The sequence below is a fragment of the Dendrobates tinctorius genome, unplaced genomic scaffold (assembly GCF_039654945.1).
Source record: "Dendrobates tinctorius isolate UK_male_01 unplaced genomic scaffold, ASM3965494v1 ptg000107l, whole genome shotgun sequence".
NCBI lineage: Eukaryota > Metazoa > Chordata > Amphibia > Anura > Dendrobatidae > Dendrobates > Dendrobates tinctorius.
In genome coordinates, this window is record NW_027361775.1 from 14278482 (window position 1) to 14299961 (window position 21480).

Below are 21480 nucleotides of genomic sequence, written 5' to 3' on the forward strand. Positions count from 1 at the left end.
AGCTTACTGAATGCTACATGGGTTTTTTTTGCCTTCCTCCGGATCAACATGTTGGGCCGGTTAGGATAGGATATTGTTTGAACTAGATGGACTTAAAGTCTTCCTTCAACCTTAATTACTATGTTACTATGTGTGGTCATTGCTGTGCTGGAAGACTCAGCCATGATCCACCTTCAGTGATATTACTGAATGATGTTGTTGGACAAAATCTCGCAATACATTACGCCATCCATGGACCTTAGACTTGGCCAAAAGTTCACCTTCCAACAAGAAATGACCCTAAGCACACAACTAAAATAACAAAGGAGTGGATTCAGAACAACTCTGTGACTATTCTTGACTGGCCCAGCCAGAGTCCTGACCTAAACCCAATTGAACATCATTGAAGATACCTGAAAATGGTTGTCCACCAAAGTTCACCATCCAACTTGACATAACTGGAGAGGATCTGTAAGGAAGAATGGCAGAGGATCCCCAATCCAGGTGTGAAAAACTTGTTGCATCATATCCAAGAAGACTCATGGCTGTACTAGCTCAAAAGGGTGCTTCTACTCAATACTGAGAAAAGCGTCTGAATACTTATGGCCATGGATATTTTAGTTTTTCTTTTTTAATAAATTTGCAAAAATTTCTACATTTCTGTTTTTTTCAGTCAAGATGGGGTGCAGAGTGTACATTAATGAGAAAAAAATGAACTTTTTTGAATTTACCAAATGGCTGCAATGAAACAAAGAGTGAAATATTTAAAGGGGTCTGAATACTTTCTATACCCACTGTATATTATGCTAAGTTTTTTTATTTACATGACTATACTTTAAATAATAAAAATATGCTTTAAAAAGTGTATGGTACTTGCACATAAGTAGATTGAACAATTCAGTGGCTATTTCTTTGTTCATCGCTATTTTGTTTTTACTATTGGATTTACTAATTTTAAGAAAATATTGTAATTATACATATATGCATTTTGTTTTTACTGCAATACTGTACCCATCTATCACATCAAGAACTTTAACAACTATTTACTAATGAAGCGCCACTCCAGCATTTTTTTTTTATTTTACTGCTGGAGTGGTGCCACTAATCTAAGTTCTCTGTAACTAGTATTATAGTTACCAGCTGCCATCGTCATATTTTATCAGCGCAACTCTGGTTGTTTACTGCAGTTTGTTACTCACAGGATTACCCCAGAATTTGATTGGCGAGCTGGAAGTCACAACTCAATATAAGTCTATGTCAGAATAAGACTCTAATAGATTTAAATTGAGAGCTTGTGACCATTACCTCTGACTTCTGATCAGTCAGAAATTGTATTCCCAGGATAGCAGATCAGAACCAGAGAGGCATTATGAAGAGCTGAAGACATTAGGCGGTGAGTATAATACTAAGGGCCAAAGAACTTACATTAGTGGCACCACTGCTGCTCTAAAATTTTAAAAATTGAAGTGGTGCTTTAAGACATTGAACTTTGGGCTAGCTAGAACATTAGTAACACTGACATATACTACTGACATATAGCTAATATAATCAATATAAAATTGCATAAGTATATTGTTATTATTGAAATACAGATTGCATTTTGTACAACCACAATGACTGGTAAGACAAATGTAAGCCTTCAAACTTATCTCTGCTATTTAAAATCATTGTACTTGGTTTAATCCCACTTGTCACTTCTGTGCAACTATGTTGATTTTAGCTCCATCTTTCTGACAGCGGTATCCTGTGGAAATCCTGGAACTCCAGCCAACGGCATGATAATTTTCAATGATGGGATACTTTTCTCCAGTTCTGTCATCTATGCCTGCTGGGAAGGTTACAAAACATCAGGGTTAACTACTCGACATTGTACTGCCAATGGAACCTGGACTGGAAGTGCTCCAGATTGCTCAGGTCAATAACCAAATGACTGTCACAACAGATTAAAAGAGTGTCAGATGCTTTTTTCTATTTCTGCATGGAATGACTATTGATTTTACTTCTTTCTTTCTTCAGTCAGACTCGTTCCTTAAAACTTATTTCAATCTTTGAAAAAGATAGAAACCATATCTATCTATCTATCTATCTATCTATCTATCTCTCCCATATCTATCTATCTCTCCCATATCTATCTATCTATCTATCTATCTATCTATCTATCTATCTCTCCCATATCTATCTATCTATCTCTCCCATATCTATCTATCTCTCCCATATCTATCTATCTATCTATCTATCAATCACATTTTTTTTTAAGTTTGAGTCTATTCTTTTTTTCTAAACCCCCTCCACTTGTAGAATATTGACCTTCAAGTTGATGCAGTTTTTCTGTGTAGAATCCACAAGTAAAGCTCCAAACAACTGATTTACAAGGCTAAACTGGATGTTTATTACCTTTCCTAATAAAATAGGACACGTACAATGACAATAACAACCAGCAAATCATTAGTTTGCACTGTACATGTACTAGTTGCTAAAACATGTAATTAATTTAGCATTTTCTGTTTTCGTATTAGTAATTACATGTGAAGATCCAGGCCCCATCGCTAATGGTATTCAACTAGGAAAAGATTTCACATTTAACAAAACAGTCATCTACCACTGCAGCCCAGGGTATTTGAGAGATCCACCCTCTGCAGGTCCAATGAAGTGTGGAAAAGACGGCACCTGGAACCAGACAAAACATACATGCAAAGGTCTGTAAATCACAGGAGCGGCTTTCTAAATAATATGTGAATATGTTTGTTTTTATGTTCTTATCATAAAGATAGTATTTATAAAGTAATATTATAACATATAGTTTTAAATCTGTTATGGTAGATGATAGTTTACACCTTCAGGCTATGTTCACATGTTGCTTTTTTTTGCGTTTTCGTGGCTATTTTGCCACGAAAACGCAAAAAAAAAGCATCCCATGCAATCCTATGGCATTCCGCACATGCTGTGCTAATACTGCGGATTTTTCCGTGGTGGAATTGCATCGTGGAAAAATACACAGCATGCTCATTCTTTGTGCGTAATCGCGGGAAAATCTGCACACATAGGAATGCATTGTTCTGCTTACTTTCCGCATGTGGCTGTGCCCACCATGCGAAAAGTAAGCAGAACATTTGCGGATGGTACCCACAGTCTGGGGGAGAGGAGATTCTCCTTCAGGCTCTGGGTACCATATCCCTGTAAAAAATAGAATTAACATAAAAAAATCGCGATATTCTCACCTTCCGATGTCCCGCACAATGTCACCAGGCCTCAGCGATGCTCCCGGCAACTCCCGTTCCCAGTGATGCATTGCGACAATGACCTGTGATGATGTCGCGGTCTCGGGACCTGGCGGGAGCATCACGATGATCGGGAACGCTGCGCAGGATGCCAGAAGGTGAGAAAAACACCATTTTTAATTTTTTTAATAATTTTTTACATTAGATCTTTTTACTACTGATGCCGCATAGGCAGCCTCAATAGTAGAAAGTTGGTAACACTCGTCAAACACTATGTTTGATGAGTGTGACCAACCTATCAATCAGTTTTCCAAGCGATGCTACAGATCGCTTGGAAAATGCTAGCATTCTGCAAGCTAATTACGCTTGCAAATCGCTAGTTTTTCCATGGGAAATAGGCGGGAATTAAAATGCGGTTTTCTCGCATATTTCCCACAGAATGGAATTCCGGAATTTCATGCACATAGCCTTAATAGAAATGTATTGATCAATATTTTCAAAAGGTCAGAGGCTACAATTGTATAATCCACAGGCCATATTGCCATACTAGATGATAACCACAATAGCATGACAGTAATTGTTTATGTTTTTTTCTATTTAAGAAAAAATAAACCATTAGAATGGGAATATGCGAAATATTTCTACATCTGGGCATATTATATATATTTTACTAATATAACAATGTATTTCAACCCCTTCACCACCTTTGACTTATTTTTACGTCAAAGGTCATGTCCCTGCATTTGATGTTGGCTCACACACGGAGTTCACATCTTTCCCCACTCATAAAGACTACCCTCAATTGTTAACCAGTTAAATCCTGCTGTCAATCACTGATAGTGGTATTTAACACATGTGGGCCAGAAGTGCATCATTCATCCTGCCCATTGGCACCGCTGTCATGGGATCGCAGGGTGCTAATGGGTTGTCATGACAGCCCAGGCTCTACTGATAAACCCCTGTGCCTGTCATCATGATCCTCCTGTGAATGTTCATGGCCAGTATTCATAGGAGATAATAATTTCTGCTATACATTGCAGTGCTTATGCTTATGCACTGCTATGTAGAGCACAAGCAATCAAATGATTGCAACTTCATGTCTCCTAAGGGGACTATTACACACAGTACAAAGTGGGAAGAAATTTTCAAAAACATGAAAAAAATAAAAAAAAGCACAAAAGTTCAAATCATCCCCCTTTTGCCCCCCAAAAAATAAAGCAATTTAATAAAAACACATATTTGCAACATTGCAATAAAATGCAATAAGAGGCAATCAAAGCATCATGTCTTTCACTTAAAACTTCAGCTCAGGTTGGAAAAATTAAGCCCTCACACAACCAGATCCAGAAAAATGAAAACACTACAGATCTTGTAAAATGGTGACAGAAAGGAATTTTTTTTTCCTCTTACAAATTTCCACATTTTTTACATTACTCAATAATATACTGTATATACGGTATATATATATATATATATATATATATATATATATATATATATATAAACTACCGTTCAAAAGTTTAGGGTCACTTAGAAATTTCCTTATTTTTGAAAGAAAAGCACTTTTTTCCAATGAAGCTAACATTAAATGATTCAGAAATATACTCTATACATTGTTAATGTGGTAAATGACTATTCTAGCTGCAAACGTCTGGTTTGTAATGCAATATCTTCATAGGTGTATAGAGGCCCCTTTCCAGCAACCATCACTCCAGTGTTCTTATGGTACTTTGTGTTTGCTAACTGTGTAAGAAGGCTAATGGATGGTTAGAATACCCTTGAAAACCCTTGTGCAAGTATGTTAGCACAGCTGAAAACAGTATGGCTGATTAGATAAGCTATAATCCTGACCTTCCTTTCAGCTAGTTGAGAATCTGGCGCATTAAATTTGTTGTTTCCATTAAACTCTCAAATTGGTCAGAAAAAAAGAACTTTCATGTGAAACTCGACAGTCTATTCTTGTTCTTCGAAATGATGGCTATTCCATTGGAGAAATTGCCAAGAAACTGAAGATTTCCTACAACGGTGTGTACTACTCCCTTCAGAGGAGAGCACAAACAGGCTCTAACCAGAGTAGAAAGAGAAGTGGGAGGCCCCGCTGCACTACTGAGCAACAAGACAAGTACATTAGAGCCTGTAGTTTGAGAAATCGATGCCTCACATGTCCTCAACTGGTAGCTAAATTAAATAGTACACATTAAACGCCAGCGTCAACATCTACAGTGAAGAGGCGACTCTGGGATGCTGGCCTTCAGGACAGAGTGGCAAAGAAAAAGCCATATCTGAGACTGGCTAATAAAAGGAAAAGATTAATATGAGAAAAAGAACACAGACATTGGACAGAGGAAGATTGGTGAAAAGTGTTATGAACAGACGAATCCAAGTTTGAGGTGTTTGGATCACACAGAACATTTGTGAGATGCAGAACAACTGAAAAGATGCTGGAAGAGTGCCTGACGCCATCTATCAAGCATGGTGGAGGTAATGTGATGGTAAAGTGGGAAATTTGTACAAGGTAAAAGAGATTTTGAATAAGGAAGGCTATCACTCCATTTAGCAATGCCATGCTATACCCTGTGGACAGTGCTTGATTGGAGCCAATTTCATCGTACAACATGATAATGACCCAAAGCACACCTCCAAATTATGCAAGAACTGTTTGGGGAAGAAGCAGGCAGCTGGTATTCTATCTGTGATTGAGTGGCCAGTGCAGTCATCAGATCTCAACCCCATTGAGCTGTTGTGGGAGCAGCTTGACCGTATGGTATGCAAAAAGTGCCCATTAAGCCAAACCAACTTGTGGGAGGGGCTTCTGGAAGCATCAGGTGAAATTTCTCCAGATTACCTCAGCAAATTAACTGCCAGAATGCCAAAGGTCTACAATGCTGTAATTGTTGCAAAGTGAGCATTATTTGACAAAAGCAAAGTTTGAAGGAGAAAATTATCATTTCAAATAAAAAAAAAATTTTCAAACCTTTTCAATGTCTCAACTAGATTTTCAATTCATTTGTCAATTCTTTTGATTAATAAAAGTATGAGTTTTCATGGAAAACACAAAATTGTCTGGGTGACCCCAAACTTTTGAATGGTAGTGTATATATATATGTATGTTTGGTATCTGCGTACCCATAATGACCTGAAGAATTATATTAGCTAGTCAGTTTTACCATATAGTGAACGTGGTAAATTAAAAACTAAAAAATCAATTGTGGAATTGCACTTTTTGCAATTTCAACACACTTGGAATTATTTTCCCACTTTCCAACACATGATGAAATGAATGGTGTCATTGAAAGTACAACTTGTCCCACAAAGGACATGCTCTCATACAGCTATGAGGATGGAAAATGAAAAAGTTATGGCTCTTGGAATAAGGGGAGAAAAAATGAAGAACAAAAATAGAAAATCACAAGGTAATGAAAGGTTAAGTTATTTTGTAGAGTGTTAAGACAATACTATTTAAAAAATGTTCTTAAGTTGCTAGAGTTGACCAAAATTTTTTAATACTCTGTAACTGCCTAAACAGACCTCCTCCTATAAGCCAGTATCACCGGCATCACTTCTGATTACTAGGCATAGTGGGTGTCATGAGAAAAAGGAGGACATAGAATCCATTTCCATTGCAAAACATGTATAAATTTATTTATCAAAAAGAAGGACACATATCAAAGATACAGGATATTACAAAATCCAATAAAATGGGTAATCACATAAGGCCCGATACTAGAAAAACAAACAAGTAGGCAGCCTGTGATGGGAATGGATATCCAGAATCAATACCACAAAAATTAATGATGTAAAATAATTGAACAATGAAATGTAGTTATTCTACCAGCCAAAAGAGTATATACTAGGATATATTAGTGCAGAGGTCACCAATAAAATGTAATTTCTCTTGGGCAATATTATACCATACGTATAGCCCGGATAAATAATACTGGTGATACCAATAATAGCTGCACTGGATATAAACAAGCTGGCGTATTCCACCACTTGATCTATGCAAGGTTCAGCTACATAACATACGGTGGAAAATAGTGTGGCATGTGAGTAGAAAAATATGTGGAAAAAGACAAAGTGTGCTTAAATGAGCTGGATAAACCTACCCATCATGTCCAGTTATATAACAGGCGCCGACCTGTGTACCCCATAGTGGGTGTCATGTTTGTATCATTCAACTGACTCTAAAAGATAGGAAGAAAAAAAGGGGAACAGGCACTGCGCACGATCTAAGTGTTGTAAAAACTATTTCTAAATTGCAGCTATAATAGTTGCGCTCACCAGAAACAGGCGAAAGGAGGCATAAACAGGATCCCTCAGGAATCCCGAGGAGGCGGACTGCAGCTCCACCAGCTGGGTCTAGGCTTCTTTTTCACTTGCCATGTTTTTGCGGGCTGTTTTTGTGGCCCCAATAGATTTCTATAGGGCCACAAAAATAGCCTGCAAAAATACATCAGAGCGCCGTGTCCCATATGACCGTGAGGGCCGTATATACGGCCATGAAAAAATATTGAGCTTGCTTGATATTTTTCATGGCTCACAGACACGACCTCCATTTACATCAATGGTACCGCAAAAATGTTAGCTTGTTTTTGCGGTACACAGTATTTGAGGATCAACCTTTTTTTCCCTGCAATTTGTTACAACAGGGAAAAACGACTATCTGAGAAGGATTTTTGCAGCCCATTTTTACAGCAGACAGCAAAAATCATGCCAATACGGCCCGTAAAAATGGCCCATAAAGACGGGCCGCAAAAAACCTTCATGTGTAAACATAGCCTTATGGAAGGCTTCAGACAACCATGGTGAAAGCAATCAATAGACAAAGAAACACCCAGATAATTGTCAGCACTTCCGTCACAAGATTCTCGTGGATATCAAATATAATCATTTTTTTAGGAGTTACCATTTTGTATATACCAACTCCAAACTTTATATCCCAATGGTCTGAATGATGTGGTTGAAAAAGTTTGATTAATAATGCCAACTGAATCATGCAATGCTGTTGAAATTTTTTTTTTTAAATTTTTTTTAAAGTTTTGTTTCTCTCTCTCTTTTCACGGAGGATTAGTCACCCTTTCTTCTGGCTGGGTGCGGCTATAGATCTCACCCTACATTATGCTCCTTTAGTTTCTTGTGAAGTAAGCTATATATAAAGCAAATGTGGTATACTTTTATATATGATATATACTTTTTAAAAACCTAAAGAAGACTCTGAGATGTTGGAGTCGAAATGCGTTGTTTTATCCTGTAACTTCTAAATAAATGATTATATTTGATATCCACAAGAATCTTGTGACAGAAGTGCCAGAAACTATATGGGTGTTCCTTTGTCTAATGTTTGCAACATCAGAAGAGGGGATGCTGGAAAATATGTTTAGAATTGTAGAGCCCTGCTCTGGCAGCCAAAGACTATAGATGTGTCTTCTTCATCTGGGTACTACAAATCTTTTTACTCAACTCTATAAGCTGCACATAGGAAAGCCCTCCTTTTTCCATCTAAACCAAAAACTTGGAAAATATGTAGGTTTCTAGGGAGACATTTAATGAACTGCTGCTATAGATTGTAAATTGATAAATGGCATTGGCGAAGTTTGTTGACAACTAGAACAAACATTGAATTGCTTTTCTTGTCTCCAAAACCAGCAATACATTGTGGGCAGCCACCACATGTACCATATGGCAAGCTGGAGGGATCTGACTTCAGCTGGGGCTCCAGTGTGAGTTACACATGTGTGGAGGGTTACCAACTATCTAGTCCTACTGTTCTATCGTGTGAAGGAAGGGGAAGTTGGAGAGGAGAAATCCCTCAGTGTTTGCGTAAGTCAAGAACTTTTTCTACAAAAACATACTTTATTAGTATTTCAATTTATGTCTCAATAAAGAACATGACTAAGCAATTAATCAAAACATTTAAAGCAGGTAGGTCAGTCAGTTGAACAGACATTACTGATGATTATCACAGACGCCAATTGTACTTAATTTTTCAGTTTACTGCTTTATTTTAAAAGCTTTACCCTATAAAACAACTGGGATTTACTATATTTATTACAATTTCTTGAGACTAAAGCATAAAATATAAACAACATTTCACTTGCAAATGAAAATATATATCCTGCTCAAAAGAATTAATGGAACACTAACAGTAAGGCCATAAATTGCAGTTTTGATGCCATTCTAGACAAGCATGCATATCTAAGCAAAACATATTGATAGGCATAACATATTGATAGTCAGGAAACATTCTTGGTAAGTTCACAAGGGAGCTGGTTAATGGTATATTGCTCGGGTCCAAAAATGAAGATTCTCTACTTTCAATATATCCGCTTTGTGGCCAGAGAGGGGAGGCAGTTCCTGAATGACAAAAGTATTGACGGCATTGACTGACCCTTATGTTACTCAGACCTACATTCCAATTGTGAACCTGTGAGAAATTTTGAATAAGTGAATCTGAGGTCATCAAGCGGCTTCACAGACAGGCCAGGAGCTAAATGATGTACAGATTCATGTCTGGGAGACAATACATTAGGATGCCACCTGCTATTTCAGGTAGAGCCACACGTCTGGAGTGCATACAGGGGGCTCTATGATTTGCTGTGATGAAATGTATCCACAAATTCCTCAAAGAGTTCCTTTACACTGTTAATAAGTGAATGTGTGCATGCATGTGTATGCACTGCTCAAAAAATAAAGGAACCACTTAACCAACACAATGTAACTACAAGTCAATCACACTTCTGTGAAATCAAACTGGCCAGTTATGAAGCAACACAGATTGTGAATTAATTCCTCCTGCTGTTGATCAAATGGAACAGATTACAGGTAGAAATGATTGGCAATTAGCAAGACAACCCCTATAAAGGAGTGGTTATGCAGAGAGTGACCACAGACCATTTCTCTGTTCTCATCATTTTTAGCTGTTGTTTTGGTCACTTTGCATTTTGCCATTGCTCTCACCCCTAGAGGTACTGTTCAGTAGAATGAGGTGGTGTCTACAATATATATATTTATATTTGTGTGTGTTCTCTCCATCCCATCTGACTATTAATGAGGTTATAAATAAAAGGTTAAGGTGTTGCTAACTGTAAGAGAGCAATAAACTCTCTGTATCCAAAAAATATTTACAGTATTTATTACTGAAGCTCCTCTGTCTGTTTTAACATGAAGACCAGATTTATGCAATACTTTTTTGTTGTAGTTTCATTGCTCTGATTTATTATAATAATTATTATTATAATATTATTGTTTAATTCATTTCTACTATTTTTTCTTCATTTTAGCTGTGTTTTGTGGAGATCCAGGAGCTCCAGCTGAGGGGAGACTAATTGGTAGAAGTTTCACATATAAATCAGAAGTTTCATACCAATGTCGACCACCATTTCTTTTAGTTGGGTCATCTAGAAGAATTTGCCAGAATGACGGGACATGGAGTGGTATTCAACCAACTTGCATTGGTACATATAGTCTCTACTAAAGGCATTCTCACATTAGGTTTTTGCTATGTAATCTGAGGACAGAATGAAGTAGGGGTTCAAACATAGAATTCAGCGATGTGTCACTTATCAAGCTGTGTGCTGTTTATTACAGTGAAGGTTTTATCACTAGGAGATTATCTTTGCCAGTTCTGACATGCATAAGACTGCTAGTCTGACTCTGCCCCCTGTAATGAAAAGTATCTCACTGTCAATAGACTATGTACATGCAGAGCAGGGTGAGGTTAGTTTCTTAGCTCTGCTGCATTGCTAAATCAAAAAACTCTGATTGTTTCACAACTGCGGCACCCAATAAATCAAGTGATACATTGTTGGATTCAGGGTCTCTTTGCCTACGTTATGCTTTTAGATAAAGTAGTAAAAACCTGCTGAAAGATTTCCTTTAAAGCAATACATTTACTGTATGTTTTTATTATTTTCACATCCCACTTAAATACAGACATTGTTTATCTGCAGAGATTAAATCAATGTAATGAAAATCTTGATTCAAATAGTTTTCATGTTGCTTAATAATATACCGTGTACCTTAAAAATTGTAAACAATCTGTGGGGAAATTTCAAAACTGCATAACTGTTAGGAAAAGTAATCTACTGGTGAACGAATACTGACAAATATAAAATTAAAAAACTATCTAAAATTGTAATCTGTTAATTCAATTTAGAGGGGCACATTCTGTGATTCACATAAGAATTCTATAGTTAAAAATGACAATGATTTTGGTGCTCATCTGTGTTGATCAATAATTACTACTTTTTTTATTTGATTTAACTCGGCCGTCTGACAAATTTATATTAAATCAGCCTATCACTTCTGTCGATTTGCTCTACAGGAACAAAGTTATTTAAAGACATTACAAAATGTAAAAAGCCTGTACCACTTAATGCATTAGTCAAGTTTGACAACAGAAATTTTTTTATTACTAGGTAGAAAACCCTGGTCTGAAAGGATACCTATAAGTAGGATTTTTTACCTAAAACTAATGGTTTACTTGTATAAGCGCTGTTACCCATAGTAGTAGAGAAGTCCATGCTGAAATTATATACAAATTATGTGCAAGTGCATTAGAGCATGTCAAAGCACTTCCAGCTCTCAAGTCCTTCCTCCTTATTCCATGGTGGACCGCTACCTCTTGTGTTTGATTGATTGACAGGTCAGTGTAGAGCTTTCTGCACATTCATTGATGTAGCTTTTGCAAGATCGCACTAAAGGTACTGTCACACTTAGCGATGTACCAGCAATCCCGACCAGCGATATGACGCGGTCAGGATCTCTGGTACATCGCTAAGTCGTCGCTAGTGAGCTGCCACACAGGCAGATCTCACCAACGACATCGCAGGGGTCGGGGGTCGCTACTTACCTGTCAGACGAGGCGATCCTGACGTCCTCCCGCCCATGTCCACGTGTCGCTCGTCGTCACAGCAGGAAGCCCAGCAGGAAGCTGACAATGAGAAACGGCCCAGGACGTTCTCGCATGATCAGCGATAACCAGCAGGGGGAGCGGTCGGAGGTAAGTATCAGACATAGCGATATCGCTATAATGTCACAAAAACCAGTGACAATATAGCGATATTGCTAGCGATATCGCTTAGTGTGACAGGCCCTTAAGAGTGGGCGCATGACAGAGGTGGGACTGATCTGTAAATGCAATAGGCTGGCACCCAACATAGAGTAAGCAGTGAGTGTCGAGGATCTGAAAATGCTTTGACACCCACCAATGCAATTGCCAGTAATTTGCATATAACTTCAAAACCAGATGTCTTTGGAACAGCACTGTGGATTTCTACAAAGAAAGTATCAATTTAATCATAGTATCAACACCTATATAGACTTACTCTTAGGTCGAAATTCTTCCTGACAAGTTCCCTTTAAGAAAATGTGTCCTACAGTGTAAATAAATTGGTGGACATAGGTTAACTCAATTCAGGCCTATCATTTTTTCATAAACTAATTACTCATGTGGTTGAAAATATTCTAAGCTATCTAGGTATCTTGATTTTTTAGCAATACCACCATTTCTTGAAAAAATGATTTTAGAAGAAAATTAGGGTGGCTGAATATTAAATAGAGGTCTCCCTAAATATAGTGGATGCAATGGCTATTGTTCTTCATGCTCCCTACATACCTATATATTTGTGACACTCTATAGGGAATAGTCAGATAATTGCCACACTTTGGAAGGATATAGAAAGTCAAATGTGCATGCAGGCAAGCGATCAACATCATAAAAAGTGATATAAGGACAAATGTCAAAATATTCAGCAAGGAAAAGTGAAAAATTATTTTTTAATTATCATTCCTTTGTCACAATTCTGTCCTTATTTTTTGTGTCTCATGTTTAATTACATATAGGTAGAAGTGCAAAATATTTCCTTGAAATCAAAGATATTTTACATTTAAAGGCAACATTGTGATAGTCACAGTTTGGATAAAATAAATGATGTTATAGATTTTTATGACTATATAAACTTTATAATTTTAACTCAATTAAAGGGAATCTGTTGATAAGATCAATGCCCCCAAACCATCATACATGGGCATGCAGATATTTGAAAAGTAGCTCAATTGAAACTTTTGTATTTTCTATTTCTTTCTGAAATCCTGAGAAATTCACCATTTTGTATATGCAAATGAGACATCCAGTACTTTCCATGTGACAGAGCACTTTCCAAGCTTCTGCCTCCAAAAGATGTTTCTTCAACCTTAACCATCTTCTTTAGCTTGATTAATTGCTCACTGTCTGTGTGACATCATACTTCAGGTAAAGAAATACGACAGAGAACTCTCAATCAAGCTAAAGAGGCTGGTACACGGGGAGAACCTACCTTAGGAGAGAGAGAATCTGGGAGTGCTCTGACACACCCAAAGCACATAAACCTTATTTGCATATGCATTAAAACTCCAACTTTTCAGGAATACAGCAATAGATTGAAGATATAAAAGTGTCAATGAATTTACATTTTAAAGATCTGCATGCCCATATATGTGGTTTGGTAGGATCGATCTTACTGACAGAATTCCTTTAATAATTTGTTGAAATGTCGTTTTGACTTGTTTGCCAGTTTATCTTTTTCATTCTAATTTTGATAAAATGCTTTGAACTGCAGAAGCAAAAAAAACTAAAATGATTGACTGTTTCCATAGAAACCTAGTTTTATATTCAGTTTTTGCACGTATTTCAGATCCAGCTCATAACTCCTGTAGAGACCCTGGTACACCGCATTATGGCATGCAGAACAGTTCCAAGGCTTATGAGGTAATGAACACATTTAATAAGCACTGTTTAAGTGTTGGAAAGTTTAGATAATTAAGGATGGGTTTTCTGCCAATGCTCAGATCTCTAAAGTTAGATTATAAATGTGTTTTTTTTAGGATAAAAAAGTTATAAAAGTAAATTATGTCTGTATGTTATTGTGAAGCAGGGCAAGTAAAATGCATCCAATTAGCACTGGATGTATCATTCGCAATCCTGAAATCCAACATCTGTGCAAGATATTTTCAGTGGAATATTTTTACAATTTATTTTTAACCCCTTAATAATAGCCAATACGTCTTTTAACTAACATGCGATATAAGAGAATAGCATCCCCATACAGGTGACAATCCAGCAGCTGTCAGCTGTACACTATAGCTGACAACTTGATGAATCAGCCACAATCAGTGTTGGCAGTGCTGCTGTCAATAGCGACAACATCATATAAATGGTAAACAAAGTGTGGGGGCCTCCTCTTTATCCCCATTTGTACCCTCAGATCATGATTGTGAGGTCCTGATGTTTGCCATGGCAATTTACAACCAAATAGCGGCCATAGAGTCTGATGGCTGTTCTAACCTGTTCAGAAGTTAGTGACATTTAGGTGGTAAAAATACACTTTTTCATTCCTATGATGCCACTCTGCATTAATTCCGGAAAATCACCTGAAGAGTTAATAATCCACCTGACTGCAGTTTTCAATATGTCAGGGGGTGCTGTTTTTAAAATGATATAACTTTTGGGGGTTTCCCAATATATGGGACCTCCAAAGGCACTTCAAACCAGGATAGGTCCCTAAAAAATACATTTTGTAAATTTCCTTGAAAAAATGAAAAAATACTGCTACATTTTTAAACCTCCTAAAATGCTAACAAAATAAAAGAACATTTTACAAATGGTGCTGATGTAAAGCAGACATGTGGGAAATTATATTTATTAATGTTTTGCTGTGGTATGACTATCTGGATTAAAGGGATAATCATTCAAAGTTTGAAAATTGCTCATTTTTTAACATTGTTCTCAAATTTCTGATTTTTTTTTAAATAAACACAAAACATATCTACATAAATTTACTATTATCATACAACATAATCTGCCATGAAAAAACATTCTTAAAATCACTGGGATATGTAGAATCGTTCCAGAGGTATTACCACATAAAGTGACACTGGTCAGATTTAAAAAAAATGCCTAAGTCACTAAGGGGTTAATCTATTAAAAAATGTATCAAAAATATTAAACCTAATCCTTTATAAATGAGGAAAATGATCTAATATCACATACCTGTGATTGGCAAAAGTGCTTGAATCTTTGCTTTCAGCATCTAGTGTGACCTCCATTGTGCTATAATCTAACATTTTGGTAATTGTTGATTAGTCCTGAACATCGACAGGAATCTTGCCCTTTTTGCTCTAGATAATAGCATCAAATATTATGTTGGTGGGGTGCTGGTGGGTTTTCTGCCATGGAATGCTCACTAGGAATTCTTCCATAACATTTATGTAGGATTAAGTTCAGGATTTTGACTTAATATTGCAAAACGTTAGCTGAATTCCTCATTAACCCCTCTTTTGTAGAAAGATGTGTGTCACTACCTTGCTACTAGACAGTGGCCTGATTCTAACACATTGGGTATTCTAGAATATGTATGTGAGTGAGTGAGAGTTAAATTCCGCACCAATATCCCTGATTGCGGCAAATCCGTGCGGCAGGAGATGAACCGTGGCAACCGTCGGGAGATCAGCGGCTAGCGCCACAGATCTCCCAATGGTAGCGGTGGCATGTTTCATTCGAATTCCGTGCCAATTCGCGTCCAGACTGCGCCTGTCGCTGATTGGTCATGGCCGGCTGGGCGCGACCAATCAGCGATGCAGGATTTCCATTACAGACAGACAGAATTAGACGATTATATAGTAAATATGACTCACATTCTCCACAGATCCATGGATAGAAGTCCTGACATTTTCCTTTATAAATTGATTGCTTAATTCAGGATGTAATATTCTATCAATCAAAGAGGGTAAGCTAACATGGCTCAGATACAGAAAAACAGGTCCAAACCATGATGCTACCACTACCTTGTTTCACAGATGGTATAAGGTTTTTATGCTGTATTGCAGTGTTTTTGAAGCCCTGTGGCTGGGCTACAAAGGAGACTGATTTTTACTATATGAAGTGATTCAATTTCATTGCTGTATATAGAACAAGTGATAAAACAATTGCAGCTCCAAGTCCCCTAAGAGAACTAACAGGAAAAGTGAAACGTAAAAAAAATGTGAAAAAAATGTGAAAAAAAGAAGCAAAAACATGGGCCTTTTGACCCATTAAAAATAAAGATATATAAAAAAATTTGGCATAGCCAAGTTTATAATCTGCCAAGAATGGGGTGGGCTCACCCTGTAAGCCCATTCCATACATCCTCTTTTCACTTGCATCGTACAGTGAGTACAGAAAGTATTCAGACCCTTTTAGTTTTTTCACTCTTTGTTTCATTACAACCATTTGGTAAATTCAAAAACATTCATATTTTTCTTATTAATGTACACTCTGCACCCCATCTTGACTGAAAAACATTTTTGCAAATTTATTAAAAAATAAAAACTGAAATATCACATGGTCATAAGTATTCAGACCCTTTGCTCAGTATTGAGTAGAAGCACCCTTTTGAGCTAGTACAGCCATGAGTATTCTTGAAAATGATGCAACAAGTTTTTCACACCTGGATTTGGGGATCCTCTGCCATTCTTCCTTGCAAATCCTCTTCAGTTCCATCAGGTTGGATGGTGAATGTTTTCTTGGACAGCATTTTTCAGGTCTCTCCAGAGATGCTCAATTGAGTTTAGGGCAGGGCTCTGACTGGAACAGTCAAGAATGGTCACAGAGTTGTTCTGAAGCCACTCCTTTGTTATTTTAGCTGTGTACTTAGGGTCATTGTCTTGTTGGAAGGAGAACCTTCAGCCAAGTCTGAGGTTCATAGAACTCTGAAAGAGGTTTTCATCCAGGATCTCTCCTTACTTGACCGCATTCATGTTTCCTTCAATTGCAACCAGTTGTCCTGTCCCTGCAGCTGAAAAACTCCTCCATAGCATAAAGCTGCCACCACCATGATTCACAGTTTGGATTGTATTAGGTAGGTAATGAGCAGTGCCTAGTTTTCTACACACATACTGCTTAGAATTATCACCAAAAAGTTCTATCTTTGTCTCATCAGAACAGAGAATCCTATTTCTCATAGTCTGGGAGTTTTTGATTGTTTTTTCGCAAACTCTATGCTGTATTCATATGTCTTGCACTGAGGAGAGGCTTCCATCGGGCCACTCTGCCATAAAGTTGACTTTGTGAAACTTTCTCCCATCTTCCTACTGCATCTCAGCCACAGTGATCTTGAGGATCTTCTTTACCTCTCTCACCAAGGCTCCTCTCCCACGATTGCTCAGTTTGGCTGAGCTGCCAGGTCTAGGAAGACATCTGGTGGCCTCAAACTTCTTCAATTTAAGGATTATGGAGGCCACTGTGCTCTTAGAAACCTTGAGTAGTGCAGAAATTCTTTTGTAACCTTGGCCAGATCTGTGCCTTGCCAAAATTCTGTCTTTGAGCTCCTTGGCCAGTTCCTTTACCTCATGATTCTCATTTGGTCTGACATGCACTGTGAACTGTGAGATCTTATATAGACAGGTGTGTGCCTTTACTAATCAAGTCCTATCAGTTTAATTAAACACAGCTGGACTCCAATGAAGGAGTAAAACCATCTCAAGGAGGTTCACAAGGAAATCAACAGCATGTGACTTAAATATGAGTGTCTGAGCAAAGGATCTGAATAATTATGACCATGTGATATTTCAGTTTTTCTTTTTTAATAAATTTGCAAAAAAAATCTACATTTCTTTTTTTTTCAGTCAAGGTGGGGTGCATAGTGTACAATAATGAAAAAAAATGAACTTTTATGAATTTACCAAATGGCTGCAATGAAACAAAGAGTGAAAAATTTAAAGGGATCTGTACCCACTGTACATGCATGGTGAATGTCATGAATAGAGATGAACAAGCCTGAACTGTAAAGTTTAGGGTTACTACCAGACACCTAGTGTCCACTGCTGATCTCTGAACACGGACTTCTTCAGAAAGTCCATTTTAGTGTTCACAGTTCAGATGGTGAGAGAGAGATGGACTCTATGGCGGTATTATTTATTAATATTGGTATATGGGCTACTTTGCTTCCTTTGGCAGTTCCCTAGCCCTTACTACGACCATGTTACAACCCTTTTACAACACCAGAGCTCAGGTCTCATTCACTTCTATGAGGTTCAGCATCAGTTCTGGTAGAGTTCTTGTACCCGAATAGAACTTAGGACTAGAGTCAAACCTGACAAGCCCAAACATCCATGGGTCCACTCATGATTAGTTGTGAAGGGTATAAATTAGTAACATTATTTGTGGAGAAAGAACACTGCAATACAGCATGAAAACCTCTACCATCTTTGAAATAAGGTGGTGGTACAATCTCTCAAAATATAAAAATAATTAGTCAGACAAAAAAAAATCAAGAACTCCAAAATGATGTTTTTTAGTCTCTGAAGTTCCACAAAAATGCTTTATTAAGCGATCAAAAAAGTCACATCTTTCCCAAAATGGTATAAATAAAAATGATGTATTGCAAAAAAATAAGCCATCAAACAGCTCCATCGACTGAAAAATAAAATGTTACGGGTCTTGGAATGTGGCAACACAACCCAAAAAATTACAGTATTGGGGGCAAACTGATTTTTTTCACCACTAAAATAATAAAAAAGCTGGATAGATTTAGTATCTCCATAATTGTACAGACAGAATAACATTACAAGGTCATTTTTACCACAAAATGTACACCATAAAAAGAATTCCTATTTTTTTTTTCATTTTTCCAGCACATTATGTGGTGAAATGAATGGTGCAATGCAAAAGTACTACTCGTCCTGAAAAAACAAGCTGTCTTATGTCTATGTTTACTGAAAAATAAAAGTTATGGCTTTGAGAATGGGAGAAAAAAAAGAATATGCAAAAAAGCTCTATTTTGGTCTCATCCATCCATATCACATTGTTTAAAAAGACTCTAATCAAAGTAATATTTAGTACACTGCATGCAGGCAGACAGAGGACTAATGTACACCATTTCTGTTTAATGCTCCCCTAATGTTGGACTCCTATACATTAATCTCTGTCATCAGGATCAACTGTTTTAAGCCGTCTATATGGGCATGTAGGGCATAGACAGCTGAATATAATGGTTCTCATGCAGATCAATGTACTGCCAATAGTTACAAGCAGCTTATTTACATATAAGAAAAACATAGATTTCTCTGAAACAAGATATCAGATCAGTGATATTAAGGTATCATGTTATTCAGTTTCCTTTTGTTTGCATGCCCATATAGATATCTTAGGAAGGTTGGTCCTATTACCAGATTCCCTTTTAGCATTAGCTAATGTAAAGGTGATCTTTGACAGTTTGGAGGTTACTTTGGGTTCCTTTGTAACCTAGTGGAGCAGGCTCTAAAAGACTTCACTACACTGTGTGTGCAGATGTTACTGTAACCTGCCTACTGCCGTTCTTGAGCAAGTTTTGCACTGTTGCTGACTAACTGAAACTTCTTTAGGACAGGGTCCTGATACTTGCTGGACTTTCTTCACAGCAATTAAACTTCTCTCTTAAGTACAATAAATTATAGATTTAGGAGTAGCCTTAAGATTAGTAATGTTCTAGCATGTAAATCCCTTTTGATGGAAAGCAATGATGACTGCACACATTTCCTTTGAGGCAACTGTGTTTAACCCATTCATGACATGCGCTGTACATGTACAGTGCATGTTGTGTCTCTCCCTTTTGATGTGGGCTCTGGAACTGAGCCCACATCTTTCCCAGCACATGTCAGCTGATTTGAACAGCTGACATGCGCCCCAACAGCTGAGGGTGGAACTGTGATCCACCCGCGGCTGTTAACCTGTTAAATGCCACGGTCAACCTCTGACAGCAGCTTGTAATGTGATTGCGCTGGAAGTATGTCACTAATCCTACCCATCGCCGACCATGTCACATGACCACGAGTCACCAATGGGTTCACATGACAACCTGGGGTCAGCAGCAGACCCCTGTGATTGTCATTACTAGATTGCTATGTGCACCGCCCCATGGTCAGCGCTCATAGCAAGTGAGCAATTCTGCTACTAAGAGCAGAGCTGAAGCTCTGGTCTGTGTAGCACAAGCGATTGCATGATCACAACTTCTAGTTTCCCATGGAAACTATTGAAGCCAGTGTAAAGTTAAAAAAATGCTTTCAAATATATTAAAAAATATATATATAAAAGTTCAAATCACTCCCCATTTGCGCCATTCAAAATAAAAACAATAAAAAAATAAAAATACACATATTTGGTATTGCAGTTTTCATAATCATTTATCAAGATATAAACAGAATTAATCCAATTGGTAAACGGCGTAGCAAAAAAAAGTCAAAGCACCAGATTTATGGTTTTTTGGTCTCTATAAAATTACATTAAAATGCAATAACGGGTGATGAAAAGATTATATCTACACCAAAATGGTATAATTAAAAATGTCAGCTCGGCAGGCAAAAAATAATCTCTCACCCAGCCTCAAATCACGAAAAATTGAGATGCTATGGATCTCAGAAAATGACGCAAATTTTTTTTAACAAACTTTGGATTTTTTTTCACCACTTAAATAAAAAAAAGAACTTATACATGTTTGGTATCTACAAACTCATAATGAACTGGAGAATCATAATGGTTGGTCAGTTTTAGCATTTGGTGAACATGATAAAAGAAAATGGTTGTGGAATTACAATTTTTTTTTTACAATTTCAATGCACTTGGAACTTTTTTCCTGTTTTCCAGTACATGATATGGAAAAACCAATGGTGTCATTCAAAAGTACAAATTGTCTCACAAAAAACAGGCCCTCGCATGGCTATATTGACTGAAAAATAAAAAATTATAGCTTTGGGAAATTGGGAGCAAACAACAGAAATGCAAAAATGAAAATGGACTGTGGCATGGAGTTCACAGAAGAAGACAATGATTTCAATCACCAGCCCACTTTAATATCAATCAATTTCCTCTTATAATTTAATCAGAATGACAGTGATATCAGTTGTATTGTTCTTGTGAACACTTTCTCCAATATTAACAAATGTATTACTGAAATTATGTAATTAACTAAAGCAATTCAATCACTTAAGAATACCCCATTAGTTTTCACATATTGTTACCATTCACATACATTTGACTTTAAATCATTTTCTTCATTTAAAAACTTACAACATTTAATATTTTTGACTCATTTGTTTTCTTTTGTTTTCTTTATCTGATGTGTGAAAATGTGAAAATAAAATGGAGTTTTAGATTGAATTGTTGCAGAAATTGTGAGAAATCTTAAGGATTCACATTCTTTAACCCCTTCACCTCCAAGGGTGGTTTGCACGTTCATGACCGGGCCAATTTTTACAATTCTGACCACTGTACCTTTATGAGGTCATAACTCTG

At 37.1% G+C, this 21480-nt stretch overlaps 1 protein-coding gene across 3 annotated transcripts in view; it reads left to right on the forward strand.

Annotated features, from left to right (window-relative positions):
• Positions 1-21480, forward strand: part of CSMD1 (CUB and Sushi multiple domains 1) — a 2734739-nt gene that overhangs the window by 2622920 nt on the left and 90339 nt on the right. For all 3 annotated transcript variants that reach the window (XM_073589180.1, XM_073589181.1, XM_073589182.1), the window contains exons 58-62: positions 1717-1893; positions 2496-2675; positions 8844-9017; positions 10478-10651; positions 13871-13944. In XM_073589180.1, the coding sequence (XP_073445281.1) occupies positions 1717-1893; positions 2496-2675; positions 8844-9017; positions 10478-10651; positions 13871-13944 (779 nt within the window). The remainder of the gene's footprint in view (positions 1-1716; positions 1894-2495; positions 2676-8843; positions 9018-10477; positions 10652-13870; positions 13945-21480) is intronic.